Source organism: Cordyceps javanica, chromosome 2, assembly GCF_051103115.1.
Source record: "Cordyceps javanica chromosome 2, complete sequence".
In the NCBI taxonomy this organism is placed as follows: Eukaryota; Fungi; Ascomycota; class Sordariomycetes; order Hypocreales; family Cordycipitaceae; genus Cordyceps; species Cordyceps javanica.
The window spans coordinates 4,824,470-4,852,440 of record NC_139296.1 but is presented as its reverse complement, the minus strand read 5'-3'; the positions used below and the strand labels follow the sequence as shown (position 1 = coordinate 4,852,440).

General features: G+C 52.2%; 7 protein-coding genes across 7 annotated transcripts; 5 read left to right on the top strand and 2 right to left on the bottom strand.

Annotated features, from left to right (window-relative positions):
* Window positions 1–752: 752 nt before the first annotated feature.
* Window positions 753–3,615, top strand: V2A60_003938 (uncharacterized protein; the record flags this gene model as incomplete). The annotated part of the gene is made up of 3 exons (XM_083255262.1): window positions 753–775; window positions 1,031–1,166; window positions 1,528–3,615. 3 exons carry the CDS (start codon window positions 753–755, stop codon window positions 3,613–3,615), a joined length of 2,247 nt encoding a protein of 748 aa, XP_083111388.1.
* Window positions 3,616–4,401: 786 nt separating this feature from the next.
* V2A60_003937 (RING finger protein) lies at window positions 4,402–6,354 on the top strand (the record flags this gene model as incomplete). The annotated part of the gene is made up of 1 exon (XM_083255261.1): window positions 4,402–6,354. One exon carries the CDS (start codon window positions 4,402–4,404, stop codon window positions 6,352–6,354), a length of 1,953 nt encoding a protein of 650 aa, XP_083111387.1.
* A 438-nt stretch (window positions 6,355–6,792) lies between these two features.
* Window positions 6,793–8,937, top strand: V2A60_003936 (rRNA-processing protein MPP10; the record flags this gene model as incomplete). Its single annotated transcript, XM_083255260.1, has 1 exon — window positions 6,793–8,937. The coding sequence occupies one exon, from the start codon at window positions 6,793–6,795 to the stop codon at window positions 8,935–8,937; it is 2,145 nt and encodes a 714-aa protein (XP_083111386.1).
* Window positions 8,938–9,526: 589 nt separating this feature from the next.
* Window positions 9,527–11,228, bottom strand: V2A60_003935 (SHNi-TPR domain-containing protein; the record flags this gene model as incomplete). The annotated part of the gene is made up of 4 exons (XM_083255259.1): window positions 9,527–9,898; window positions 9,958–10,306; window positions 10,357–10,583; window positions 10,647–11,228. The coding sequence occupies 4 exons, from the start codon at window positions 11,226–11,228 to the stop codon at window positions 9,527–9,529; spliced, it is 1,530 nt and encodes a 509-aa protein (XP_083111385.1).
* Window positions 11,229–14,952: 3,724 nt separating this feature from the next.
* Window positions 14,953–17,241, top strand: V2A60_003934 (type I 3-dehydroquinase-domain-containing protein; the record flags this gene model as incomplete). Its single annotated transcript, XM_083255258.1, has 1 exon — window positions 14,953–17,241. One exon carries the CDS (start codon window positions 14,953–14,955, stop codon window positions 17,239–17,241), a length of 2,289 nt encoding a protein of 762 aa, XP_083111384.1.
* Window positions 17,242–21,945: 4,704 nt separating this feature from the next.
* V2A60_003933 (transcription factor domain-containing protein) lies at window positions 21,946–24,818 on the top strand (the record flags this gene model as incomplete). The annotated part of the gene is made up of 5 exons (XM_083255257.1): window positions 21,946–22,104; window positions 22,169–22,235; window positions 22,299–22,569; window positions 22,625–22,801; window positions 22,850–24,818. The coding sequence occupies 5 exons, from the start codon at window positions 21,946–21,948 to the stop codon at window positions 24,816–24,818; spliced, it is 2,643 nt and encodes an 880-aa protein (XP_083111383.1).
* A 276-nt stretch (window positions 24,819–25,094) lies between these two features.
* Window positions 25,095–27,039, bottom strand: V2A60_003932 (major facilitator superfamily domain-containing protein; the record flags this gene model as incomplete). Its single annotated transcript, XM_083255256.1, has 3 exons — window positions 25,095–26,072; window positions 26,354–26,772; window positions 26,847–27,039. 3 exons carry the CDS (start codon window positions 27,037–27,039, stop codon window positions 25,095–25,097), a joined length of 1,590 nt encoding a protein of 529 aa, XP_083111382.1.
* Between the last annotated feature and the right edge of the window lie 932 nt (window positions 27,040–27,971).

The following is a 27,971-nucleotide window of genomic DNA, read 5'->3' as shown; positions in this document are numbered from 1 at the left end:
CTCATACAGGCGACTGGGTAGACATCTATTCAGCAGTGCGACTTCGTTAACTTTTCAGCACTGTCTATGCCAAAGGTTCGGGTGGAAAGTTACAGATTACAGTTAAAACCAGTTCAACTCAATTCATACGACCCGCAGGTCGTCACCTCCAAGTCACCCCTGGCTACGTTGACGGACTCTGTCGCTTTGCCAGCCAGCCGGACAAAAAAAAACTTAAAAAACTGTACCTAGAGCTGTTGTAATGCTTGACACAGCCGCGTCCAAATCCAGTGCTAGCAATGCATGTTTCACTGGCGACACAACAAAGTGACGTACAGCATGGTGCCATACAGACATCTGTATTTATTAATCAGTACTGGTAGTTGGTAACTGCAGTGGCTTGTGAGTATTGAACGCTTCTCCTTGCGTGGTGGCATTCTTTAAATGCACAATAGGAATAAGAGCTGCCAACAGTTCCATCACATCCGAAGACGTCAGCCACGTAATTTCTCTTCCGCTCACCTTCTCTCGTCGACCTAACCGGGCCCCCAAAGGCCCCCCCACCAAATTTCTGAGCTGCGAGCACTTTGTACTAGTAAGTAGCACCACACCCACGCCACTTGACTCTTTCTGGCCCGAAGCCCTCCTCCCGAACCCTCTCGCACCTCTGCGATTTTCCTTTCCCTTCCATATTCCTCCGCAAAGCTGCCCTTCTTAGAGAGAAGAAAACATCGATTCCCCATTAATTCTTTTGTGTTTTGGTAATATCCACCATGGGAAGCTACACTTTCAAGTGGTAAGTTCCTTTTTCGCGCCGCCTTTGTTGCCCCTTGTATCACGCTTTGCTTCTCGTGCCTGTGCCCGTGCCTTGCCTCTCCAGTCCCATCCAGTCTGCAAAGACGAATTCCTTCCCGGCAACCGCATTCCGTTTGCAGCACTTACCACTAGAGATATCCTTCTTTGCGCTTTTTCGCATCTCAAACTCTTCTGCAGCCTCTCAATCATCTCATCCGCCGCTTCTCTTTCCTAATCGTTGTATTCTTTCTACCAGGGAACACCCCGCCGAAGAAGTCTACGTTACCGGTACCTTTGACAGCTGGACTAAGAGTGTTAAGCTCGAGAAGCGAGGCAACATATTCGAAAAGACCGTCAATCTCGAAATCCCATCCGATAAAATTTACTACAAGGTTAGTCAGAGCCTCCGACTTCCCACTGAATCGTTTCAGCATGGTGGCATGCGCCTCCTGCTGCAATTGTTCCTGCGCGCGTTCGACCTATGCTCTCCGCATCCCGCGTGCCCAGCCATCATACTATTTGAGCTCACGCTATTCACATCGCAATGTCGCTTCACGGCATTTCTGTCATGCAACGTTGTATTTATACCAATTGACCCCCTACATTGATTGAAGTCTGGCAGCTCGCGCGTGCACCGAGATGGAACGAACCAGCTGGTGCGACGAATATGACTATTCAGAAGACGATTCGATTGCGCAGTGGATCATCGCGCCTTTCTGTATTGCTCTCCGCTAACGCTTCTTCCACACGCAGTTCGTCGTAGATAACAACTGGACCATCAACGAGTCGTCTCCGAAAGAGGCTGACAAGGAGGGCAACGTCAACAATTTTCTTGCTGCCGAAGTCATTGCTGCTTCGACCATTTCTACCACCACCATCAGTACCGTCGCACCAGGCTCTACTACCGCTACAATGGCCGGTCAACAACCTTTCGAGAAGGATAAGCTTGTAGGTATCAGCCCTTTACCTGCTTCGGAGACCGGAGTAAATCCCATCAACTTGAAACCCGGCGAACGGGTTCCTCGGGAGCTCGCTGCCGGCGATGTCCACAAGCACGTCAAACTGGATAAAGGTTCATACGAGAAGAGTGATTCTCTTGTCGGCATTCCCAACCCGGCTGATGTGCCAGCGACGAGCCAAAACACCATTCCGGAATCAAGCTTACCGATGCCTCAGAACGCGACAATCAACACGGTTACCCCTGCCGCCACTACTGCTGCTCTCGCTGGCCAAGTTCCTCTGGAGTCTAGGGCTACTGAATCTACCTCTGGAGCCGAGGACAAGAAGAAGAAGAAAAACAAGAAGAAGAACGAGAAGAAGAAGCAGAAGAAAGCCGCCGCCGCCGCTGCCAACGGCAACGGCAGTGCCAATGCTGATGCCGATGACAATGACAACGACGAGGACCACAGTGACGAGGCTGAACATCAAAATGGTGACAATAGCGCAGCTGCCACTGCCGCTGCTGTCGGTGGAAGCGTTGCCGCTGTTGCCGCTGCAGTTGCTGCAGGTGCTACCGTGGCTGCCGGAAAAATTAGCGAGCAGGCTGCTCCCACTATTGATGCAGCTAAGTCTGCAGCCACCGAAGCCATCAACAGGAACCTGCCCGAAGCTGCCAAGGAAAAGCTTCCTGAGCAGGTCAAGGAGCTGCTCGGACAGCAGGAGACTGCCCAGGGCGTGCCTACCGAAGTCAAGGAATCCATTCAGGAGGCCGGAAAGAGCCCCGAGGCTGCCGCCAACGCGGCTGCGGTGGAGGAGAAGAAGGCTGTTGAATCTGAGCTTCTGAAAGAGGTCAAGCCTGCCCCCGCGACCGCTGTGGCCACCGCCAAGGGGCTGCCCGATCAGCAGAAGACCGCTCAGGGCGTGCCCACCGAAGTCAAAGAATCCATTCAGGAGGCCGGAAAGAGCCCCGAGGCTGCCGCCAACGCGGCTGCGGTGGAGGAGAAGAAGGCTGTTGAATCTGAGCTTCTGAAAGAGGTCAAGCCTGCCCCCGCGACCGCTGTGGCCACCGCCAAGGGGCTGCCCGATCAGCAGAAGACCGCCCAGGGCGTGCCCGCCGAAGTCAAAGAATCTATTCAGGAGGCCGGACAGAGCCCCGAGGCTGCCGCCAACGCGGCTGCGGTGGAGGAGAAGAAGGCTGTTGAATCTGAGCTTCTGAAAGAGGTCAAGCCTGCTCCCGCGACCGAGGCGCGTAAGGCGGAAGCTGTTGCTTCAGCGTCGGCTGCTTTGGATAAAGCTACCGAGAAGCCTTCTGAAACTACCAAGGCCCCTGCCCTCGCCACTGCCGCGCCAATCGTGGCTCCCATCACTGCTCACCAACTCGAGCCTGCTGAGAACGGTACCGCGAAAGGTACTGATGCCATCGCCGTCCCCAAGCAGGCCGAGCCCAAGCCAACTGAGACCAAGGTTACTGTTTCTAAGCCTGTGACTCTCATCCCTGCACCAGAGGCTGCTGAGGTCAAGCCTACGGATGCTGCTGTCCCAAAGACCGCCGACAGTAAGCTTGCAGACGTTCCTCAGCTCCCCGCGGATAATAAGACCGCCGATGTATCAGGCCCCAAGGTTGCGGAGGCCCCCAAGCCTGCTGAGACGACACCCACTGTCTCCAAACCTACCGGGACTAAACCCGTCGGTACTGCACCTGCCGAGACGAAGTCTGCCCAAAACTCGGCTACTGCTACTGAGCCTGGTGCTAACGGTCTTGGCTCGAAGCCTACCGTTGCTGCTGCCGCGGATAAGGCCCAGCCCACCGCAGGCAAGGCCGAGGCTACTTCTGACAAGAAGAAGGGTCGTCTTAGCACCTTCATCAGCAAGCTCAAAGGCAAACTGTCCGACAAGCACTAGGGGCATGCCGACTTGAAGTAGCCTCATTACGTTGGGAAGGTGCGCGAAATTTTGTTGGTTTTTTGATTATTTGGGATTGTTGATTACCTTGTTATTCCTATGTAAAATGATTCCCCATAGCTGCGGCAGTATTAAATCTGTTCCATATATCTAGGTAATACATGATATGCTGGCAATGCTTGAGTAGATGTATTTAGGTGGAAAACGTGCTTGCCCCATAAAATCGAGCGTGCTAGATAGAATGCTGCAGTTGTTAATAGTTCACCACTGTCATTGAGCCGTGAAGTATATTAAGACGAAGAGAACATTAAAAGAAAGTACCCCAACAATTTGCATTCATACCAATACTCAATGCTTGATCTGTTGCGAGCCGGAAGGGAGCCTTGTGTTCGCACTTTCGCATACACTTAAAAGATGAGGCGATGCACGTGATGAACCTCTCTGGTTTGCCCCGCCAAGTGAGTCAACCAGAGACTAGGAACGCTCGCCTAGAAATACATCGATACGGGCTTCGTCCCTGCGTGATCCCATCGGATCTCCATCGTTGAGTAATCATAATCATGAGTAGAAGACCCTTCATCATTGAAAATATCACTATCCTTCCGATTACCGACCCTACAACCTGGCGATAGCTTTCAAAGGAGTAGCAACCACGCTCCGCCACCGAAACGTTCGATAGCCAAGCGAATTACGGTCAATACCTTGACGCTAAGCAACGACTGATTTGATGCTTCACAGCATCTAAATCGAGTCTATTGCTGGTTTCTGAGCTCGATTCAAATTATCATGAATCCCTCGAACGCCAACGCGGGCAAGTCCCTACCAGCCGCCTCAAACTATCCTGCTCAAGCTGCCCCCGATCGCCCCGCTCCAGCTGCCGACTTCTCGCGTCGCCCAGGCACATCCTCTTCTGCTGCCGCTACTGTGCAGGCCACGCCGCGGAAAGGACAAGGTTCTCGCAAGCAGCATAGAAGCCAGAGACGCCCGAGTATAGCAGATCGTATGGCCCACTCTCCTTTGGACAGAGACGACGCGTTCGCCGAAATGCGCGCTGTTCGTAACCCTTCCAGCCGCCGAGGTCAGACGTCGATTACACATTTGCTCAACTATACCGCCCCACGGCCAGTTCAGGACCACACTTTTCATCCACGCCCCCATCGCCGTCATCCCGCTGTAGGTCTCGGCTCGGGCTATCATGCGGTTGACAAGTCGCGATACGTCCATGCCAACTACCGCTTCGTTGTTCGGCCAGACGTGTCGTACAAAGGCCAGGCTGCCGATGCTGATCTGTATATTGACTGGTCAAATGTTTTGCAGGTCATTGCATCAGCCGAATCGCAAGCCGCTTCTTGCCCTATATGTCTCTCAGAGCCGGTAGCTTCTCGGATGGCTCGCTGTGGTCACATATTTTGCCTACCATGCCTGATCCGTTTCCTGGCTACGACTTCGAACGAGGAAGATACCAAGTCTGCTAAACTCCCAAAGTGGAAAAAATGCCCTCTTTGTGAAGACAGTGTGTATATGCAAGAGGTGCGACCTGTGCGATTCTATTCTGGACAGGAGAGCTCCCTTCCACGACCTGGCGACGATGTTGTGCTTCGACTCATGGCACGAAAATCGAACTCCACCTTGGCGCTTCCGAGAGAAGGCGGTGCAGAAGTTATCAATGCAAGCGACGACATACCTTGGCATTTCGCTGCCAACGTTCTTGACTACGCTCGAGTTATGAAAGGAACGAAGGAATATATGAATGAACAGTATGAGGACGAAGTTGCTGCCCTCGTCAAGCAAGAAAAAGAAGACAAAGATCTTTTCGGTCAAGACGAAGCGTGGACGCAACGTGCCATTAGAGCTGTGAAGTCCTTACAGGAGCGCATTGACAACCTCACCGATGTGGCTGCGGCGACTTCGCTCACAAATAGAGTTTCAGGAAAACCGATGTCGGACTCGGACTTTTATTTTTACAGTGCCCCGCCTCATCTTTATCTTTCTCCTTTAGACATTCGCATTCTCAAGACCAAATACGGCTCCTTTTCTTCGTTTCCGTCATCACTACTTCCGACTGTGGAGCATATTTCGACTGGCCATTTAGTTGACGATGCTCTGCGAAAGCGAGCCAAGTATTTAGGCCACCTTCCTCAGGGATGCATCATTAGCTTCTTGGAGTGTGATTGGACCGATATTGTTCCAGAGGAAACGCTTTCAACGTTTGTTTCGGACATCGCCAAGCGTCGCAAGCGAAACAAAGATAAGGCTGCGCAGGAGGAACGGGAGCGGGTTGATGCAGAACGTGTTGAAGCTGCTGCCTTGCACAGTTCTGCCGGTATCTTGATACCACACTATGGCATAGAAGAGGCCAGACCACTGCGTATGGACATGTCGGAATTCCAACCTCTGAATGGCGAATCGAGCGCCACACCACCGGAAGACCGCATTGGGTTCAACACATTAGCATCAATGTCTACAAGTCCGACCGCAGAAAGAACAGTTTGGGGCACTGTCGCTGTACCTGCTTCTCCGGAGATGGGTGCTGCACATATTGAGTCCAAAGATGATGGATGGCTTAATGAAACAGAACTTCTCTCTAATGCCGAACTTTCTATGCAGTTGGATGCTATTCACATTGCAGAGCAAGAGGAAGGGGCTAACCCTGAGAATGGCGGCTCAACAGGAGGTGGTAAGAGGAAGAAAAAACAAAAGATCACATTAATGAGTACCGGTGGACGCAGAGGCTTCTAGATGTAACATCTGATTTGGATTCAAGGAGTTCGGACTTGGCATGGTTGGCGTTTACGACTGGGATCATCTCTATGTAGATCTATTACTTATGCAGCACCGTACAACGCGAAATGAATATCAAGGTATATGCAGCTCATGCACGTATACTACAATCGGTTTCTCTCGCTCTTATAACCATCTCACTCGTCCGCTTTGTTTTTCTTCGAAGAGGCCCAACACAACGGTCGAATGACGCTGATTAGAGTTGTCAGGCAATCAGGCTAGTGGCGGGGCCATTGGTGTTTGTAGCGCCGACTAATAGTGGGGAGGTGCAGCGACCTCCAAAATTTTTTGTCTTCATCAGTCCAGTCCACAATCCTGCAATTCTTCCAGAGCATGGCAGCCGACAGTTCGTCTTCACTGACGTCGACGTCACACACTCTAACTGCCGGATCAAACATGGCAGCGGATGCGCGGTCTTCCAATGGGGACGCTATGGCTTTGTTAAAAAGCTTGCAGCCCGAAAACCGACATGCTTTCATCCAACCGACGACTGAGCTGTCCACCGAATCACTCTATATGGTGCGGGACACATTAGAGGCCTTTGCGACGAAGGTCGGTGACGAACAGAAACGCCGGCTGAAGGAATCGAGAAAACGGAAACGCGGCGGTGAAAAAGAGGACATGTTGAAGCTGCGAAAAATTCACGTTGACGGCTTCCAGACAAATCAGGTCTGGCAGCAAGCCAAGCAGGTTATCGGCGGCGTTCTGCAATTTTCAGAGACAATTCTGGGCGAAATGGAAGAAAGGAATGAGATTGCACTTATTGAAGGTGATATCACCGGAGAATTGTCAGCATCCGAAGCAGACGAGGACGATGTAAGCAGCGTGAGCGCTGATTCGGCTGACGAGGACGAAACGGACGAAGATGCGAAGGAACTCGGCTGTGACGAACAATCAGAGGACCTACAAGACCCCCAAGGTGTAAATAGGCTCTCTGATGCTGGTACAGAGGAGTACTGCGAAAGCTTTGCGGCAGAGGACGGTGAGGATGCTGAAGCAGACGACAACGACGAGGATGGCGAATCATTTGTGGAAGACCCCGACGGCCTCAACGACGGGTTTTTCTCCCTCGACGATTTTAACAAGCAAACGCAATGGTTTGAAGAGCAAGACACGCGCGGCGACCCAGACGCAGACATAGCCAGTGACGATGAAGAAATAGACTGGACTGCGGACCCTAACGCTCCGGGGCAAAGTTCTAAGGCTTCAAATGGCAAAGCATCGAAGAGGAAAGCCGAGAATAACGGCATGACAGACGAAGATGACGAATCAGACCAGGACGACGGTCCTACCTTTGGTGATATGGCTCTGGATGCGCCAGAGGGTGATAGCGAAGACGAGGCAGCGGCATTTGGTGATCGTTTCGAAGATGCCGAGAACAACGCCAACGATATCTTCTACAAGGATTTTTTTGCACCACCGCCGCGCAAGAGAGACACAAAAAAGACAAGAAAATCGGCCCCGAAGGCTCAGGAGCCTTCAGAACAAGACATGGAGCGGGCCATGGCTGACGTTCGCCGTGACTTGTTTGACGACGAATCTGAAGTAGACGACTCCGAGGATGCCCTGTCAGATGCCTCCGCTGGCGACCCGAAGTCTCGCCGATCCGCACACGAGCGCAGACAAGCCAAACTGGCCGAGGAGATACGAAAACTTGAAGCCGCCTCTGTTTCCAAGCGCGAATGGACACTATCCGGTGAAGCCAACGCAGTGGACCGCCCAACGAACTCGCTCCTCGAGCATGACCTTGATTTCGAATACGTAGGCAAACCCGTGCCTGTCATCACGCCCGAAGTTAGCGAGAGCATAGACGAGCTTATCAAGCGCCGTATCCTCTCGCAAGAATTCGACGAAGTTCTCAAACGCCGTCCTGAGACTGAGACCGTACCCGCAGGAACCCGTCGCGGCCTCGTCGACGTCAAGGACAGCAAGTCGGACAAAAGCCTGGCCCAGATCTATGAGGAAGAGCATATCAAGAATGCCGACCCCGACAAGTACATCAGTCAGTCCGACGAGAAGCTGCAGCGCGAAGAGAAGGAGGTGGAAAACATGTGGAAGGACGTCTCCGCCAAGCTTGACTCTCTCAGTAGCTGGCACTACAAACCCAAGCCGACAGCGGCCTCGCTATCCGTCGTTGCCGACGTGGCCACCATCACCATGGAAGACGCGCAGCCAGCAACAGCGCAGGGTGTGGCCGGGGAAAGCAGCCGCATGGCGCCGCAGGAGGTTTACAAGGCCGGCACCAACACGGCCGCCCGGGGTGAGGTGGTGTCCAAGAGTGGCCTGCCAGTGGCCCGGGAAGAAATGTCGCGGGAGGATAAGGCACGCCGCCGCCGGCAGCACAAGGAGCGTGTGCGCAAGACTGGTAACGGTGCCGGGGCCGGCGGCTCTCGCGCTGCCACAAGCAAAAAGGCCCAGACTATCGCCGATCTCAAAAAGGGCGGCGTCAAGGTCATAAACCGCAGGGGCGAAATCACCGACGTCGACGGCAACAAGATCAAGGCGGCCAAGGCGATATCCAGCGGAAGCTTCAAGCTGTAAGTAGGCTGCGGCGATGCATAAACGATCAAGGGGAGTCTGTTCCACTAGTACGAAGTTTCTGCTGGCGCATCCTCTTGTGTTCGTCTGCATCTATCGCCTCGCACATCACAGAGAAAGAAACAGGGATGTGATGAAGTTTGCTTCTGTTCCGCGAGCCAGGACATTTGAGACAGGTTCCATCATTATTGGTGTTCGGTACGGGCGGGAGAGGCTTTAACAATTTTTTTTTTGTAGATTTCGATATTAATGACGATGCGTTACACGCCAATAATTCAAAATGATTGTGAAATGAAACGATCCAGCAACGCCAAACGAGGTTCTATAAAAACATGCGTACAAAAACGTACAACTGGACTGGTCGTTGTAAATCTGAGAGGGAGTCTACAACCGGATAACCATCAACCGATCCCACTTCGCCGTCCAGACGCCACAAACTCCAATGTTGAAAAAGCCGCCGTTCCCACGTCATGACTATTGAACGTGGGCTTCAGTAAGACAGACCAAGGCACTTTCCACCTACATGGTAAACTTATTCACCGCCTTGCATCGTCAAACACGATGGAATACTAATACACTGCTCGGCGGTTCTTTACGCGTTCTCATCGACACGAGCCTTCTTAGGGGACTCGCCACCAGTCTCGATGGGTTCGTCCTCGGCCTTGCGCTTTCCATTGGTGGAGGACTCGGTGGGAGCGACTGCGGACTCGGTGGGAGCGACTGCGGACTCGGTGGGAGCGACTGCGGACTCGGTGGGAGCGACTGCGGACTCGGCTTCAGGTTTGGCCTTCTTGCGCACCATGCTCGTTAGATCGACGGCACCCTTGGTAGCCTCCGCGACACGAGCTTGTGTCTGCTCGGGCGTCTCGCCCAACACAGCACCAAAGAGGCCGCCGAGAACATTAGCCTCGGTCGCACCCAGTAGTTCCTGGGGGTCAACGGGGTTTTTACGGAGGTCGACGAGCTTTTGAATGTTAGTACTAACGATAAACTTCCAAATTATGTAACTTGAAAGTGTCTTACTCTTTGCTCCATGTCGGCAATCAGCTCCTTCATTTCGGTAATATCCTTGCGCATAAGTTCGTTGTCGGCGGAAGAAGCAGACGTAGCCATCTCAACTTCCTTGCCTTGCAACTTGAGTCTGAAGCTCTTGATAGCTAGGTCCATCTCTCTGACAGCCTCGTCACGAAGATCCTGGTCAATCTCCTCTCGTTTGGTACTGGCACCGTCATCACCAGAGCTAGTGATAGACGCGAATTCTAGCGCGAGAGAGAGCTTGTAGTGAGCTTCTGCAATGATTTCAGACTCAACTGGGTAGAGTTGGAGCTTATAGTTAAGCGATACACGGCCATCTTCAATAGCATTAGGGTAACTATCACGTTTAGTTAGTTTACCGTTCTACTTTGATACATTCATGCATACCGTTCATTCTCCAGTGAGATCTCCGCAAGTGTATCGTGCGTATCCGCGAGGCGTTCCTTGACATGACGCTCTGCGGGAGATAGTTCGCCAGTTGTTTCCTTGCCCTTGTCGCTAACTGCAACCTGATCAAGCTGAGCAAGCTGTTTCATGTAACATACGCGCGCGAGCTCGAGGATCTCGAATGCAGTGGCGAGATCGTCTTCCTCTTCTTCAGGCTCCTCGCCACCCTATCGACAGCAAAGTTAACCAAACGTTCTGTTTTGCTGAGTTTGTAGTTAGAATGAGCGCACCTCCTCATCCGAGTCATCTGAGTCGACAAAATTTTCGTCCCCAGTGAATTGGAATAAAGGCTTCTTGGTGGCGCCGGCTTTGTCTCCCGACATCCCGGCAGGAGACTCCGTTGCGACCTCGTTTAGAATAGGTAGCTTCGATGAGGAGGCTTTAGGTGCAGCACTACCAGTCCTTGCCTTGGTTTTTTTAGATTCGCCGGCCGCGTGTCCACCCAGGACGTCACTCTTGCTTTGGCCGACTCGGAACAGGCTGCGTCCGTAATGAAATAGAATTTCAGCGTTCTCTGGAGCAAGCTCGCCATTCAGCTCAGCCTGCAGGTTGCTTGCGAGGGAGAAAGTCTCGGCAGCCTCCTCGTAGTTCTTGTGCGCATAGAGCGCACTGCCTTTAGCAGACAAATCGGCCAGGGTGACCTTTTGAGATTTTTCGTCCTCTTCCCCAGCTTCGAATCGTTCGGTCGAGAACGCGTCAGCCGCAGGCTCATCGGCGGAGGGAGCTTCAATTGCAGCCGCTTCAGTTGTAGCGATGCACTCCACAGAAACAGGCGCCACGGTCGGTCTCGTTTGCTCTGTGGCGTCGGACATTGTAAATAGACAGGTAGAATTGGTTTGGTTAAGAGTAAGCAGTGACGATGCGACAGCACGATATCTGCGTAATTGTAGTTGTTACACCTAAGTTTTGCTCAGCACGAGACAAGGTCCTAGCTTCAGGTGGTGTCAGTCGCGAATGAGCTGGGGACAGTTTGAATGGGTTGACACGACTTTTGGCATTGGGCGATTCAGGGACATATTCTGCGCGTCCTATTGGCCGGTTTGGCCTGGGCGGGTCAGACTCTGAGGCAAGAGCGTCTAACCTCAACCGTCGGTCATCTCTCTACGAAGCACGTGTTGAGCCGATCTCTCAGTATGTAGCCCCAGTGTAAGTCAACCAGATCCGGCTATTCTCTCGGAATGCTTGAATGTACGGCAGAGACTATGGATTCATAGAGATGGCATTAGATGGTTGCTGCGAAACATTGAGCGCACGTGATATCCTCACCACTCTCTACCTTGGAAAAGGATTGTGTAAAGTGTAAGGAGTTCGGTTGAGTTGAGGCACTGGCTAGCTTGGCAATAGTTAGCAAAAGGGGCATGTCTTTTCATTTGGAACAGGAATAAGAAAATGGAACATAAGGAGTTATATTCATGTTTTCGAAACTAGCGTAGGGAATAGTGAGCGTGTCTGTGCCTCGACTCTACAAATACACGTCGGTTGCGATCTATTGCCTGATGACCATTGCATAATCGCGGCCAGTGCCTTTTTTGCGCTGTCAACTGCAGCGGTAAGTTTAAAGAAAATAAAGGCGGGAAATAAGACTGGCAATAAAATACAATACAGGCCGTGACTTGCTGAGGTGTAGCCGGCCTTTGCATTTGCCGGCAAACTTCGCCGATGGCTGAGATCCAGCTGGGGCCGGTTGTGAACCGAATCACTATCCACTCTCCGTCTAACGTCTCTCTTCCTCTTGAGTCAACACAAGGCCATAATTGTCTGCGTGATGATCCCTGGTAGAATTGTGCCTGCAGAAATACCAGTTCTTCAAAGCTTACAAATCACAAACTTGTAGCCCAGTAGATAACGAAAGAATGTTGGCCTCCAGGCTCTCAAAAGCTCAAATTGAGAAACCAGGAAGACAGCCTGAGGTTCTCAGCTATCCGAATGTTCGACCGCATTTGTACGAAGCACACAGAACAGGTAAGTTGTAGAAACAGCCATTGAAAAGATTAGTTTATTCGCAAACTGGGTGTAGATGAGGAGCCGAGAAGCGTCATGTCTGCCCCGAATTCAACGAACGCGTAAGAAATCTCTTGTTCTGTGAGCCGGACAAAGACATCAAGATAGTAGAGAGCCGAATAAATACTACTTGGTTGTGAGACCGGTTCTGCTGACTAGTTTACAACCCTCTCCCAGGCTCACACGAATCGTGATCGAGGCTTCCCTTCAAGAAGCTGCAGACGACTGTAGAAACCATAAGTGCTAAGTATGGGGTGTTAGTGTAGTTCTCATGCCAGCCATCTAGTACGACGGCGGGGATGAATTGCCAAGCAATCGGAAAGGCAAACACTCAATGGTAGACCTGTACTGTAGGGAACATGTGCTTTCAAATTGCGCTCTCGAAAGATGCTAGCCAGGAAAGACATATCAGCCAGTATTATGTGCTGTTGAATTCAACCTACGACGTGATAGCGCCGATGATCTCCAATTCTGCACGAGGGCCAAGTGGTGATTCGTGGAAATGTCAGATTGTTACACGCCTATTGAAACGATCGACGGGACATGGAGAGCCGTCAGTGCTTAGGGTTAGACTTTTTGATTTGATAGGTGGAATCATATCAATGCTTTTCTCTGTAACGCCAGCTGTAGCTAGCGTGAAGCGGCACTACTGCGTGTGGCCCGGGCCGTGGCATCGAGGCATAGCCATCAGGCTATCATATAAGTATGGAATTGGGCTATTTCAATCGACTTCATAGTAGAATTGGTAACCTGAACCTTGATCGTTTGTAGGCTAGCTGCATTGAGTTGCGGGAGACGATGTAATTCTTCCGTCGGGAAGGAGAGTATGAAGTGGACCAGGTGATGCTAGCCTATCAACTACGAGATAGTGCAGCTGATCAGTTATGTAGTTGCACATTTACTAGCCAATTGGGAGAAGCGCCTACTTGCAGTGAAAAGCCAGTTTGAAGATGGATAGTCGGTCAGGGCGGCCTAGCTAAGTAGTGTCTCTCTCGTGGGTCCATCTGGCCTGGGGTTTCAGCAGGACTGATGCCCCAGAATGTGCTGCCCGAGAAGGTGCTGGCTGATCAACTACGCTGTTGGACGTTTTGATTACGGGAAGTCATAATACAAGCGGGAGAGACGGCTCTCATCAGCAATCATAGATGCCACCGGGTTAGGAGAGAGGGGCTGACTACCTTTGTAGCTGTGTAGGATGCCGTTAGACCTTTGCCTTGGAGGTCAGCGACGCGGGGGAAAGCTGAGAAATATGGCGTGGTGGGTATGATAGTGCCGTTGACAATAAATTGGACCCAAACAAAGTGAAAATGCCAGTCTCGCACGCAATCTCTGCCTCGATGTCGTAGTCAAACGGGCTGACGGGGATATGATGAACGACGGACTAGTTACAGAAGCCGCCGGCTTTGCGCAATCTAGTGATGCTAAAGCTAGATATATTAGTAACAAAATTAAGCACCATGCATCACTACGGTCCGACTACCTTACTTATAGAGAGTAAACAAAATGACAAGCGAGCTCGAATGCAGCCACTAGCAGTTTCTTTACAGGGCTTGTCATTGGCGGAGAATCAAAGTGCGAGCGACGGAAGACTTGGTGGTGATGGGTAATAATGAATGGGCCTTCTTGTTAGTCTTTGCGGCGCCCCCCCCCCCCCCCCCCCCCCCCCCCCCCCCAGATTCAAATTGAGATAGGCAGCTAAAGAGAGCGGAGCGGCAGCTCTCCTTTGGGGCAGCCCCCTCACTGTTGGCGCTGGAGGGCATTGATGGTGGCTGGCATTGGCAGATTGCCGGTCAATGTTTCCACGCCGTTCACCTGCTTCCAGAAGTAGTAGGCACCTTAGTACTCTTATATTACCTAGCTACTGGTCCTCCCACAAACCGCAACATGCGACCGCCGGCCCCAAATGCACATTCCGACCCCACTACCCCCAGAGCCAGCATAATCCATCAATGCCGATGATTTCTTTCTCACGTCGCCCGCCTACCAAGCTTGCCCTTGCCTTCGCTATCGCTGTCCGCATCATTCGACCGCGCCTTTCTACCACTCGAGTACATTACCCTGGCGACTCTCCTGGCGTGCCCTCTTGTGACTGTCACCTTTCCTCGTCGGCCTGCGATAGCCGTCAGCGAGGAGCAACCGACGATTGGGAACAGCTCATCACAACAACCTCGCCCACTCTCCTCGCTACGGACATCTACAAGCGCTACTATTCACGCAGCCTACTGAACGACTATTGAATCACGTGAAGGTGCTACCAGGCTTTAGAATAACCTTCACGAGCTTCGATAGTGGACATTCGTCGAAGGCTCAAATCTCACTCACCTCTCGGAGCGACCTTCATCTGGAACTCTCCGTCTCATCGTTGCTATTATTGCGCTCATAACAGAGCCGCCCGATAACACTCGGATGAAACTCTTACAGCTGTAAATCACTGGTTACTGCAACCTTGATAAGGCAACTTCAGCCAGGCCGGCACGATACTCACCGTCGCGGACCTGCGAACGTCGACGTTGCCCAGTCACCAAACACGGCATCATGGCAGCCGTTCACCAACTCCTGACGAGCCCTTCGCCGAGCCCAGGTCCGACGACTGCCTTTGAAGACAACTCTACGTCTTCCAGAATGGACGTTGACAACGGAAGCAACGCAGAGCGAGCAAGTCAAAGCCCACTAGTCATCGACAGTAGCTTCTTTGGAGATTCTCTGCAGGGAGGAGACGCTCGGATCGTTGTCGTAATTTATGGAAAAGGACAAGAATCTATTGTGTCCGTATTCGGAGAAGTCCTCGGCAAACCGTCCAGCTTAAAATTCAGCTTCAGTGACGTGAACGAGGCTGATCACAACTCTGTCATCGGTATTGCTGCAGATACTGCACAGAACAGTATAGCCGCCAGAGATCATTCGCTCATTGTTACAATCAACGCCCACTTCGTCCACCTGGGTATGCCCCCGAACTTGCACCTTTCAGAACATTGCGACTACGAGTTCCTTTACTCTGACACACCAGACCTGCGTCGGGACCTCTGTCGGTTCACCGCTTTTATTCTTGGTCAAATCAATCACCATAACGAGCTCATGGCCAAGCCGAGAACTCTATTTATCTCTACAACATTTCCAGACGTTAGAGCCGCTTTGCCTAATCTCGACATCCTGACCGTGGGATCTGACGCCGTTGAACTGCGTGTTGACCTGCTACGAGAACCGCTAGGCGGCGGCGAATTTGCTGATGTTCCGAGCTTGAAGTACGTTGGAGAGCAAGTTATGTTGCTACGCCAGCGGACAGAGCTGCCTCTCATATTTACAACGCGCTGTACGAATGAGAATGGTAGATTTCCCATGAACAACCCGGAGCTGTACCATGAATATCTGTACAGGGCCATCCAATGGGGAGTAGAATACATCGATGTTGAACTTTGGCTTCCAGAAGAAATCAGGCATGCTATATGGCAGAAGAAGGGAAATTCGCGCATCATGTCGGCTTTCCACGACTTCTCAGGGACTTTCAAATGGCCCTCAAGCTATGCCCAAGAGGTTTTTGAACGCTCCATCAACTATGCTGATATTGTAAAGATGATTGCAATCATCAATGATCACGCAGAGAACTTTGAACTCGAATACTTCCGCTCGAAAATGAGAAATGAGTATCCGCACGCGCCGCCGTTTTCAGCCGTCAACATGGGTCAAGTAGGGCAATTTTCTCGTTCACTCAACAAAACATTTACGCCTATTACACACCCTTTGTTGCCTTTAATTGCTGCACCGGGCCAGCTGAGTGCGGCAGAGATTAATTCTGCTCTCGCGCACATGGGCCATCTACCGAAGAAATCTTTTTTCGGTATAACAAGCGTCGAATCTCGTGTAAAGGGACATCGCGCGCCATTCTACGAGAAGTGTTTCAACGAACTTGGACTTCCGCATCAATTTGCAGTAATCGAGCGTCAGCCGAACAGTCCAGCTGGACTTGATATGTTATGCGGACAGAAGACTTTTGGCGGAGCGTACCTCGATCCAGGCCTTTCGTACAACAGCATCATTAAGCATAATCCAATGCTCAGGACAGCTAACAATGGGGAAGGGCCCATTGTGAGCGAAGCTGCAAGAATCATTGGTACAGTCGATACAATCGTGGTGAGAGTAGGTACATCGTCGAACTCAGGTTCCCGGCCGCCATCGATACCGGCCAGTCCAAGACAGCAAAATGACAAAGCCACTGTTCCTGACCAGTCCAACCCGAATAAGACGACGACATTGATCTTCGATAATGCAAGCTGGAAAGGAATTGTGAGCGCATTGACAAGAGACCTTGCACCCTCAGCATACGCCGGCCGAACGGCCATGGTTTTGGCATCTTCCTCAGAAGACGCAGCACCGGTCATCTTTGCTATGAAGGCGCTGAAACTTTCCAAGATCTACACTTTAGGGTTCAAAACGTCCCTGACACTCACACGTAACGCACCGCCAATCGAACAGTTCAATAGCCTCGAAAGCCTACAACGTGCTCGATCTGGCACGAATGAAAGCGCTGCACCCTTTGTCATGGTTTCGGCCTTGGGGCCAGCCAAAAGCAGCATTGTGAGACTGCTTCTGCGCGCGTTTGCGAGCAACGGCCAGAATCCCGGATCAACAAGCAGCAAAAGAGTGTTTTTAGACCTGGCACATGCCGCAGATCGACAGGCGATTGAAACGGCCGACATAGCTGACAAGAGCGGATTCGCAGCATACGGAGCTGCAGACAGTGCGGCCTTCACAACGGTCGAAAGCATGCGCTTACTCGTTGGACAGAACGTACCTTACAGCTTCGTTAGGCTTGCCAGTGGGAACTAGTTGACCGCATTTCTCCGATAATTGGTGATATTTATGGGCATATTTGAACCAAGCTTGCGAACATGAAAAAGTGGTGTTGGGAGGCGTTGGAAATGGGAAATTTTGCCAACGGCATATCCATGAAAGATCCTTCTTCGGTCTGGCGTTAAGGCTTAACTCTGATCTTGCACAATTACACTGTTCTCAGTGCTGGCCCTTTCAGGCGCACACACATGTACTTGCGTATAATACTCACGAGGTGTAGAGTTACCCGGCGGCGTTGCCATCAGCACGAAGTATACATACATCAGAGCGGGGCATGGCTATGTTCGGCATGAACGGCCGTGCCGAGCTCTATTTGGACACTATTGATGTTTGCAAGGATGGCCGCGTGAGCCATGCCGCATTATGTTTGTTAGCTGAGAGCATGTTTCTCGCTTAGCCACGCAAGAGAGACGTGGACGTTCCTGACGAATAACACTGTTTTTTACGTTTCAGTATTGACTACTCCGTAGGTTGGAGAGCAGCACAGTACTCTGAGATATGCCCTGGCCAAGGCGGCAAAGTGTGGCGGCAGTTTGTCCCGCCAGCAAAGTAGTGCTTACGGCGTTGGCCGATGAGACGCGCTCTCCAGGCTGGTCTGTTGGCGTCTCATTGGTGAGTGAGGAATGACTATGGGGGAATATTCCGCAGGGGTATCGGCACCAAAATTGCCTGGGTCTCAGAGCTAAGCCCTGCGTACCAAACTTTATCAAGTGCATTGCATGATGATGGGGTGTACACGCCCCGAATTTGCAGTCTGTCCGGGGTCGAAAATAGGCGACGGCCAATGCGAGCGCAATGAGAATGTCTACTTACGTTCCAGGCGTCGGCTTCGAATGATGTAGACGTTACTTTGCTAGGACTAGCTGAAGGTTACACTATGCGACAAGAGGTTGCTCTGCTTGCTGCATACAAAGTTTTCTTACAAGATCAAGTATGCGATATAATGAATCTTTGTATTTTTCCGGTACAACTAGGTGTCGCGGTATTCAGTGCGTCATTTGAACGATATCCTGCGGTGAATGTTCAAAGGCGAGGGTGCCAAAAGCCAAGAAAGCGGCGGACTCCTCAAATTACCCAAACGGACAAACGAGACGAAAAGCAGCCTACACAGACAGGATGGGCAAAACCTGTCGAACGCTGGCAGTGGCCTGGCCGTGCTAAGTTAGTACGGGACATCCCACCCTATTCCAGTGCTTAGCGTGCTGCTAATGAGACTCCAGTCGCGCCGATTGTCGATGCACGTTCATATTTGGCCACCAAGCACCCAAGCTACGTAACTGGCCGAAACGTGGCCGAAGCATTCCCCATATTGGGCGCAGAGGGATCTCCGGCGTGGCCGAAGAGGAGCGCTATCGCACTCGAACGCACATGGATACACACGCGACGAATTATCAAGTCATTAGCTGGCGGCCTGGCATAAGTAGTGAGGTTACATATTTGGAGGGAGGGGAGGGAGGCGGAGGAAGCAAAAGAGTATCTGTGTAATCCGTACAGAAGATAAAGGAAGGGTTGGAGTCTATCGCAAACTACTGGTACTAAGTTCTAGCGTGACCCTCTGTGACAAGAGGTGGTGCAGGATTGGGGTGGAGCCATCCTTTGGCAACTGTGAGGGGACCAGATGGAGCTGCAGTGTTGCATGCGTAATTGATTACCAAGACATTTCTAAACTCAGCATATTTATTTCCCGCCCTGATAGCAAGGACCAAAAGTAACTACCCAGTAAGTACTTACTCAAAGGGACGAGGACTGGATATTTAGGAAGGGGTCCTCCCTCCACACCAACGACAGCCGAAGCCCTGAACCGAGAGGCAGCGCCAGCCCCGTACAAGAAAGCGATCCATGGCTAACCGGCACGGTGCAACTCGAATCACCGAATCGAACGACCTGAGAAAGTACCCCAGGCGAAGATGTTTCCTGTGTTTTCTACATTTTTTGTATCTATTTGATGGATTCGGGGATGCGGCCATATATTCAGCGTTTCCCAAATACGTCGGGATCACTGCATTCTGAGAGCATTGGTTCTCTGCAAATAGTACATTGAGCAGCGCGGGCCAGAAAATCTAGAATTCTTGGGGGCGGGGCTAGGCTTGCCGGCCGAGCCCGTTGATGTGCCCCGATGGACTATATTTGCAGGCGATATTGAGGATAGCAATTTTGTTGCGCCGATGCCGACTTTACGACTCTGACGACGATTTACGGCCGACGTAGGTAGGGTGCTAGGGTGCTTACGATCACATTACCGAGAGAGCCTACCGATACCTGCATGTATCAGGCGTGACGACCTTGCCCGGAGACGGCAAACAGTACGTGGCCTTGTCGCCAACCAGCCCCAGTGGATCGCGACCGAGAGTTGAGGCCAGAAGTAGATTGAAGGGCTTAGACTGAGCCACTCCTGTTGCCAGAAACCGCAGCAGTGTCCTCCTAAGCAGCCGCATGGAGTCTGGTGTGGCGCTGGCTGCTGACGGCATGGGCGTGTGCGTGCACTGATAGCTGGTGAGACTCCGGAATCAAGTACAGTACGAGGCTGACCAGTCCCCGTCGCCAGTGTGCTACCGGGATCTACTGTCGCCAAGCCGAGTGTTAAATTATTAGTCTCGATTCCGCACACCTTATTCTTGCTTATGGTGTTTCCGCTCTTCCTGAGGAGTAGGGGGTCTGCATTTGTCCTGACGTGTCACTGGCAGGCAGCCCATCAATTCGGGAGTTCGCGCGGCGTTCTAGAGCATTATTGTGCGTGCAAGGGACAGTTGGTCAGAGGTAGAGGACAGAGAGAGACAGAGCACCGCGGGTAGAGCATCGCGGGAAAGTAGAGCACGCGCAGCAAATAGTACATGCGCAAATTGCTACCAAGATAGGCCTGCCTCCTCTCACAGGAATACGGTCGCTGGCTACATCGTCAACAACTGATACAGAAACCTGCTTTCTGGTATCATCTGAATGCTAACGTCAGAGGTTTATTGACTTGCTTGGGTCCGCGATGTCTCGAGAGATGGCACCAGCCTATGTACTACTCAGTACTTATCCTGTACTAAGAGGCTGCGGAGTAAGGATATTTATTCATGGAACTGCAGGCAATTTATCCTACCTGCCTACTTACCTACTTAGTAATCTGTACTGGTACAACAGTGTATCTCTATGATGCTAATATTAGCAAAATCGATACACGCCTTTTAGAGAGTAAGCAACTGCCCCCGATACGCAACGGGCAATAAAGGGACTGACATAATGCCAGAAGATAAAAATGAAAAATGGTAAGAGAGATTTCAGATACTGGGCGGCCAAGCGATCTCGTCTCGGCAGAGGCTTCAGCGCCGGCTCAGGACTACCTAGAGGTACTTGTATAAGTTACCACCGTGCTAAGGAGGTAAGTAAGTAGTCCCCCCACTGAGCTACCTACGGCTAAATGCCCCTCACTCTCTCTGCAGCGCTAACCAGAGGGCGCCACCTCTGTTCTTCTCACGATGGGGCTTGCTTTTTTTTCCCTTTTTTTTTTTTAGCACAATCGGCGGGCGCGATTCTGTAGAGGTTATCTCAGGGACAAGTAGCCTCTGCCTCTGCCCAGTGTTGTCGGGAGATGGCTCAGTTGAAACAGAGTCGCGCATGCCGCATTCTCTCGGTCTCCTGCGTCGTGTAGAAACAGGCTGTAATACTAATACAGTTGGGATCGCAGGCTTTGGTTCTGTCTCACTGAGATTAAGACTGAACAGATTTCTGTATATTTCCGTGCGGGATCTGGGCGTGATGGCTTACAAAGGTCACTTTGCTAACCAGGTACGTACTTGCACTGCTACTTAGTACAGCATGGAGTGGTCACTGGCAAGTAGTTCAAGCTATTGCGACTCAGCGAAGGACAGGGCCAAAGTGAATTTGTCCCCGTAACTCGCTAGCCCCGTCGACTCCGGAGACACAGTCTAGCCTACCTACAGATTAGATATTTCACTTATTCCAAATGGGTGCGCGCTAGCAAATAGTTAGTTGGAGGGCAAGAGGGCAAGAGGGGTACCTTGCCTTTTAGGTCCATGAGTACTCAGTATGCCGAACGGCACAAGCCAAGCATCCATCACCTTGTCTCTGCTGGTCCACTCGCCTGCAGGCTACACCTTACTCAGTTCTGCACACCCACCGCTTCCCCAATACTTACCGACCCTGGCTGATGAGGCGACACCGTGGGCTCGCCGGCTCCTCTGGCAGCTCGACTACTTACTTTCTTGAGTTGACCTTGTCCTGCCACTGCTCTTCATGTTTTCGCGCCCGCTGCTGTCTCTTTTCCGCCAGCTTCCCGCGCCTGGTCCAATTCTGGACTCTGCTCATCGCTCCAGCCCGGCATTCATTCAACACCTGGCGACACCTCACCCGATCCCAACGCGAGCTGTTCGCGGCATTCAACTCAGTCGTGTCATCGAATGAGGACCCTGCCGGCGCAGCCATGCCATAGAGGGACAAGGGGCGGAGATCACACACTATCCCACAGCTCCCGCGGCTGCCAATTGTGATATACAGTAGTTCATTTTCGGAACTCTTCTGGCCTCGACTTCTGTCGCTTTTTTTGCTCTTCTCCTGCCATTGCTCAACCTATTCGCGACACCATATCTGGCACACTTGAGCAATTCAGCCTGTTTTCCCACTGCCATATTGTTCACCTGGACCCGTCTACAGGACTGAACACATCAGTGCGCTCGAATGCTCTCCGCTGTCGATCACATGGCCGACTCGCAGTTCCCTGTGCCCAACAGGGTTGCCATTCCGCGCCCACAAGTCGGCATCGAGAGGCTGCCTCCTCGCCGCCAGGCAAACGAACCACGCGAGTCCATGAACTGTAAATCGTGTCGCAAGAGAAAGGTAACACCACAGCAGCACCTATGCGATGCGCCACACAAGTCACTGACCACCTTACCAACTCCAGATTAAGTGCAATAGGCTACGGCCGTCATGCGAAGCATGTCAGCTGTTTCAATGTCCTTGCATCTACGGTACGTCGACACAGTCGTGGTTTGATTCGATAGCCGGTAAGTACTAACCTCTTCGTTGCGCAGATGCCGTACCGAAGAAGCGCGGCCCAAAAACCGACGTTCTGGAGGCCCTACTCAAGCGTGTCGACGGCCTCGAGGCCAAGCTCAAGGAAAAGAATGCAGAGGATGGTACAGATACGGCTGCAGAGTCCTCAGAGGCCCAAAGCGCCGAACTCGAAGAGGCAGGCCCCTCTGAAGTCACCGAGCCACTACAGAAGCGCACTGCAAGCGCTTCGGAAACATCCTCCTCTGGTAGTACCCAGCCCAGATTTGGGAATCCGCAACCATCTTCGACGTAAGGACGGCCAACTTCCTCTTCGTAATGTGCAATCGACTAAATGAAAATGCAGAGATCAACCCGACAAAGGCAATGCTACCGTACCGACAGAAACGCTCATTGATGCCTACTTTGCGACTTCGCATGGTAGGCCGTACATCATTGTTGACGAATCCACTGTTCGTCAACGATTTCAGCTCCAGCAGCTACCGCAATACCTCGTCGACGCCATCTGTGCTGCGGCCGCCAAGTTTGTTAGACCTGCCTCTATAGCCGCACCGTTTTCTGACAACACTAGGTTCTCCGCTCATCCGAACGGCTACTTGGCAGCTGCTCAACTCAGTCTAGACTTGGCTCTCCGTGCGCGACGGTCCATTGATACGGATGAAGTATCGGTTGAAGCAATACAAGCACTGCTCTTGATTTGTCTAACCTACATCATGGCAGGAAAAGGAACCAAGGCATATTTAGTGCTCACCAACGCTATAGCCTCGGCGCTTGGTCTTGAGTTGCACCGGGAGATGGACGCCCATGCCCAAGTCACACAAATGGAGCGCGAAACAAGACGAAGGCTATTTTGGGCTTGCTATCAGCTCGATAGACTACTATCATCCGGCTCAAAACGACCTGGCCTCATCAGTGATGATGCTATTATTCTTCGACTTCCTTCGTGGTCATACAAGCCTTCTTCAGCACCAACGGAGGGGGAATTCTTCGACTGCGGCTCGAATCTGCAGTATTTTCAGGGCAGTGGAAAAAAGTCTCAGGGCTGCAGCGGGATGTTTATTGACATCTGCCGCATACTGGGCATAACAAGCAAATATCTCGCCGCTGGTGGTGTGAAAGGCGATTCGCACTTCCCTTGGCACTCGCTTTCAAACCTGTCCAGGATTCGGCAAGACCTTGACACTTGGGCCTCTGGAACGAACAATGCCTTTGCTACCATCGAGTCGCTGTTTGGACAGTCCGATGCCTCTGTTCTGTTTATGAGCAAAGTGCTTTACCATCTCATCTACTGCCTGATATACCGCCCCTTTCTCCCGATCGATCTTGCCGAGCTATCCGGAAACGGCCAGCATCAGTCTTGGCAAATCGAGGCCACAACTATGTGCTTCTTACATGCCAATGCCATAACAGAACTTACCGATCTTGCTAGGCAGACGGGGCGCATTTCGCTACCAGGGTTCACTGGCTACTGCATTTTCACTGCAGCAACTGTTCATGTCCATGGGCATCACTACATCAAGTCACCAAGTAACGGCGACATGACTGTCTTTTTACCTTCTTCGGAGCTCTTGGCGAAAGCAAAGGGAATGCTGAGCGACTTGCGGTATACTTGGGCCTACGTAGAGCAACACCGGCAGGATCTAGAAGAAGTTTGCGTCATGCACGGCGATCTAGTCAAAGCGCTATCTTCCAATTCGATCAGGTACACACCGGGGTTCCAGCTTGAAAATTATTTTGACAGGTACATAGGTGTCGGGAGACCGGATGGAAACGCTCGTCAAATTGACGGCACGAGCTTTGGCCTGAAGGACGTCCCAACAGAATTCATGGCCAATCCGTTTGCCGCCCAGATTTTAAGTGGTGTTCCGCAGCAGTCGGTCTTGAAGCGCAAATATACCGGAACATCGAGTCAAGGACGAGCAGAGATGATGACATCATCAAATCCTACGACCGACGGTGCCCCATTCTACCATAGCCGAAACCTTTCAGGCCATTCTGGGCGTACGTCTGACAGTAGTGCTCCAAGTGTTGAACAGATTCAGGGGCATGAACCGGCGGGCCGTCACATTGTCAGCACAGTGGAAGAACACACAATGAACGCTACAGGGATTAGCACGACAGGGATTGGTGGATATTCTTTTCCACAAGCGCAAATGCCTACGTCAACAAGCATGAATTCGCTGTCATATAGCCCAGCATACAATTTCAGTGTCCCAATGGGAATGACTGCCACCCAAGCCATGATGGGGTCCGGTACACTGCCATATGATCCTATGTTCGGCACTGTCCCGACAAACACATATGGCAGCCCAGCCACGTGGCAAGGAATGGATGGAAATGGCCTAACGAGGAACCAAGTTGGCGCCACTGTACCGAGCCCGAGCACGAAGAGCAATACGGGTAGCACTGGGACACAAGGCGATGAAAAGGACCCGTTCTTGACGCTCCTTGAGCAGCTCGCTGAAAATGAGCAGCATATCAACAATGGAACTGGGGAACTTGATTTCTTCCTTGCCGGGGCCGGCGTCGAGACACGATAAGCGACACTTGCTCAGTGTAGGAGCTTCAATGTATATTAGAGTACGGTTTTGTTCGATATAACCAAGGAAGGGGAATGGGGTAGAATACTGGGCCGAAGCAATGTTTTTGCCAACCAGGCTAGCTGTAATCCGTACATGTATTGCGATTTCGATACGAAAATGCAGTCCAATATTGAAGAGCAAGCCGAAAACCATCCTTTTTTTCTTCACCTTCTCGACGAGGAGGGACAGTGAGATGCTGAGCTGAGAAAAAACGATGTATGATAGTATTGTGCGCTACGCCTCTCCAACACCTTCATTTCCCAACAGTGCGGCATGGGCCTGGTCGCCCTCCTCTGCATTGTCTTTGATGTTGCAGTCTTCCGATGCTGTCCAGCCTGTAGCCGCTTGCACCGCAACGACGGCCACGGTAAGCAGAGCAGCAACATGCCATACACCCCTGGTGGCACCACTGTATCCATTAATAGCAACCTGCTGCTCCTCGGCGTTGAGTTCGTCCGAGAAGACCAGCCCCGGCGCACCCAAAAGCCTGGTGACAAGACGCGCGTGATTCGGCGTCAGGCTATACTCGTGTCGTCCGTGGTAGCCTTCGAGCTCCGCAAAACCAGCCGTCAGGGATTGCCGTAGATATCGGAAGAAGATGCCGCCGCCAATGGACGTGCCAAAGCTTCCACCAAACCCGCGAAATGTGCCGAGTAGGCTCGTGCTAACGTATTCAGTGTCCTTGTGGGACAGGTGCAGCACATGTGCTAGGCTGTAGTTGAGCGCCGCACCGGTCGCGAGACCGTTAAGCAACACGACGGTCACGAGCAGAGGGGTCGACGCGGACGGCGCCGCAACCAAGCCCATGAGGAACAGGCTGAAGCCAAAGACGGCCGTGACGATGACCGTAGGCAGCCAAAACGAGCCCGCGCGACGGATGTGCAGGGCGCCTACGAGAAAACCGCCAACGCCGAAGCCCGCGTTGGTAGGAATGAGGATGGAGCCGGCGCTGGCGGGCGCCACGCCGCGCACCGCGAGCATCAGGACAGGCGTGTAGAAGAGCAGTGTCCAGCGTGCCGTCATCAGCCCGAACTGCGCAACACACGAGAGGAGCACGCCGCGCGAAGAGAGCACCGGCAATGGGATGATAGGGTCGGCGGCGACGCGGTACTCGACGGCTAGGAAAGAAGCCAAGGAGACGAGTGATAGGCCGAGACTGAAAGGGTGGACGTCGGCGGCCAGGCTGTACAGGAATATCACGATTGTGAAGCACTACGCATCGGTTAGCAGAGAGGCCGGAAATATCGGAGGAGATAGTACTTGCTAGTAAGAATGCTCCGAGGTAGTCAATTCGTGCTAGTTTCTGCTTTGTGGTTCCAGGTCTATGAAGAAGACCCCCACCGCCAGGCGTCATACTGCTGGGGAGACTGATATAGGAAGCGACGCCACCAATAAGAGACACCGGAATCTGCCATATGAATATGGGACGCTGACGATGAAAAGAAATTTGTTAGTCCAGCACAGTCGCTAGCCAAGACTGGTAAGACTCTTACCCATCCTATTACTGGCAGAAGGGCGCCGTACACCAGGGCGCCAAACGCCACCCCCGCCGTGAAACCCGAGTTGACGAGCGCGATGAAGAGGCCGCGACGGCGCTTCGTTGTCAGCTCCAGCACGAATATTACGCAGAGCCCGAGCACGCCCGCGCCGCCCGTGCCCGCGATGGCGCGGCCCAGCACGAACCCCGCGAAGGACGTCGCGCGCGCTGTGATGAGCGCACCGGCGGCGAACAACGCGCCGACGGGCAGCACCATGCTGCGCGGCGAGAAGACGGTGGCCAGACGCCCGGCGACGGACGCAAATGACGACAGTGGGATGAGATAAGCAGCCGTGAACCACGATGCAGCCGCATGCGCGTCTAGGTCCTCGGCGACTTGACCCTGGATGATGGTCATGCCGGACATGTTTGTCGCTGGTGGTAGGGAAGTTAGCTGCTTCGCAAGGGTGAAGCGTGCGTAGTATAGTGGGAGTAAACGCCGTAATCACCTTGGAGGAACACCAGGATGCCGAGACCAAGGCTGATGGCTATGCCTCGCGAGACTGTGACGGGGACATTGGCCAAATCCAGCCCCTCGCCGTCAGTGAAATGCTCGGAGGTGTCTGGAGCTCGATCCGCGTCTCTCAGAAGCGCGGAGCGCTCCTCGGTCTGAACTTTGCTAACACCCAACAGGCCGCGCATATTCAACGACCAATTGCGCTTGATGGGCGCGGTCAATGATGCGGCAATGCGGCTATAATACGTTGTCAGGTTCGGTCGGGGCTGGATGTGAGGGCGAAAGTGGGGGCTGGCATGAGCTCATATAAGACCAGGTGCTGTCCCGGAACAACAGTACGGATAGGAAACCTGACTAATAGAAAAGTTCCAAATTCGGACGATTCGAAATATAATCTGAGCCAATTGAGAGTTTTCAAGACTTTTAATCAAAATATGACGCAAGCTCTGGCACCCAACGAGCAAGACAGGAGGCCGTTGGGCGCCACCAGGAAGTCATCAACTACAATGCGTGACAAGAAGCCGCCCCATATACCTCAATAGAATGCAAGCTTATCGTTCATCGATCATAAATGCGGACCTATTCTATCAGACACAGACATACATGCCATTACTGATCTTCACACGCAGCCTCGTTGCCCTCGACTTCCGTACTTAGATGCCGCCTGTGTTCAGCTTGTCACGGCATCATCGAGAATACGCACGTCGATACACGTGTCCTCAACAGCAGGAACAGACCTATATTCATCCACACACCATATGAGAAATTGCCTCGGGCCATTTACTCGAGAGAGGTTGCGGGTCTTCCTGCCACATCTTCAATCTGAGAAAACACGCCCCCCGCCCACCATGGGTTCGTTGGCAACTGCAAGGATTCATTGTAGATAATGTTACGAGACTAGCTTCACGGAAATAGTTCGACCCGCGTGTATTATGCAAAGACTAGACGATGGGGTGTGAATGCGATGTACATCAGCTTCTAGAGGTCCATGGTACGAGATGTCTTCATCGGTGGAAACCGTAAGTAGTCCGCCGGAGAAATGCGGCACACCAACCAGATGTCATTACCTGCAGAAAGGTGAAGCTGGCACAGGGAACTGAACGCCATTAATATTGTA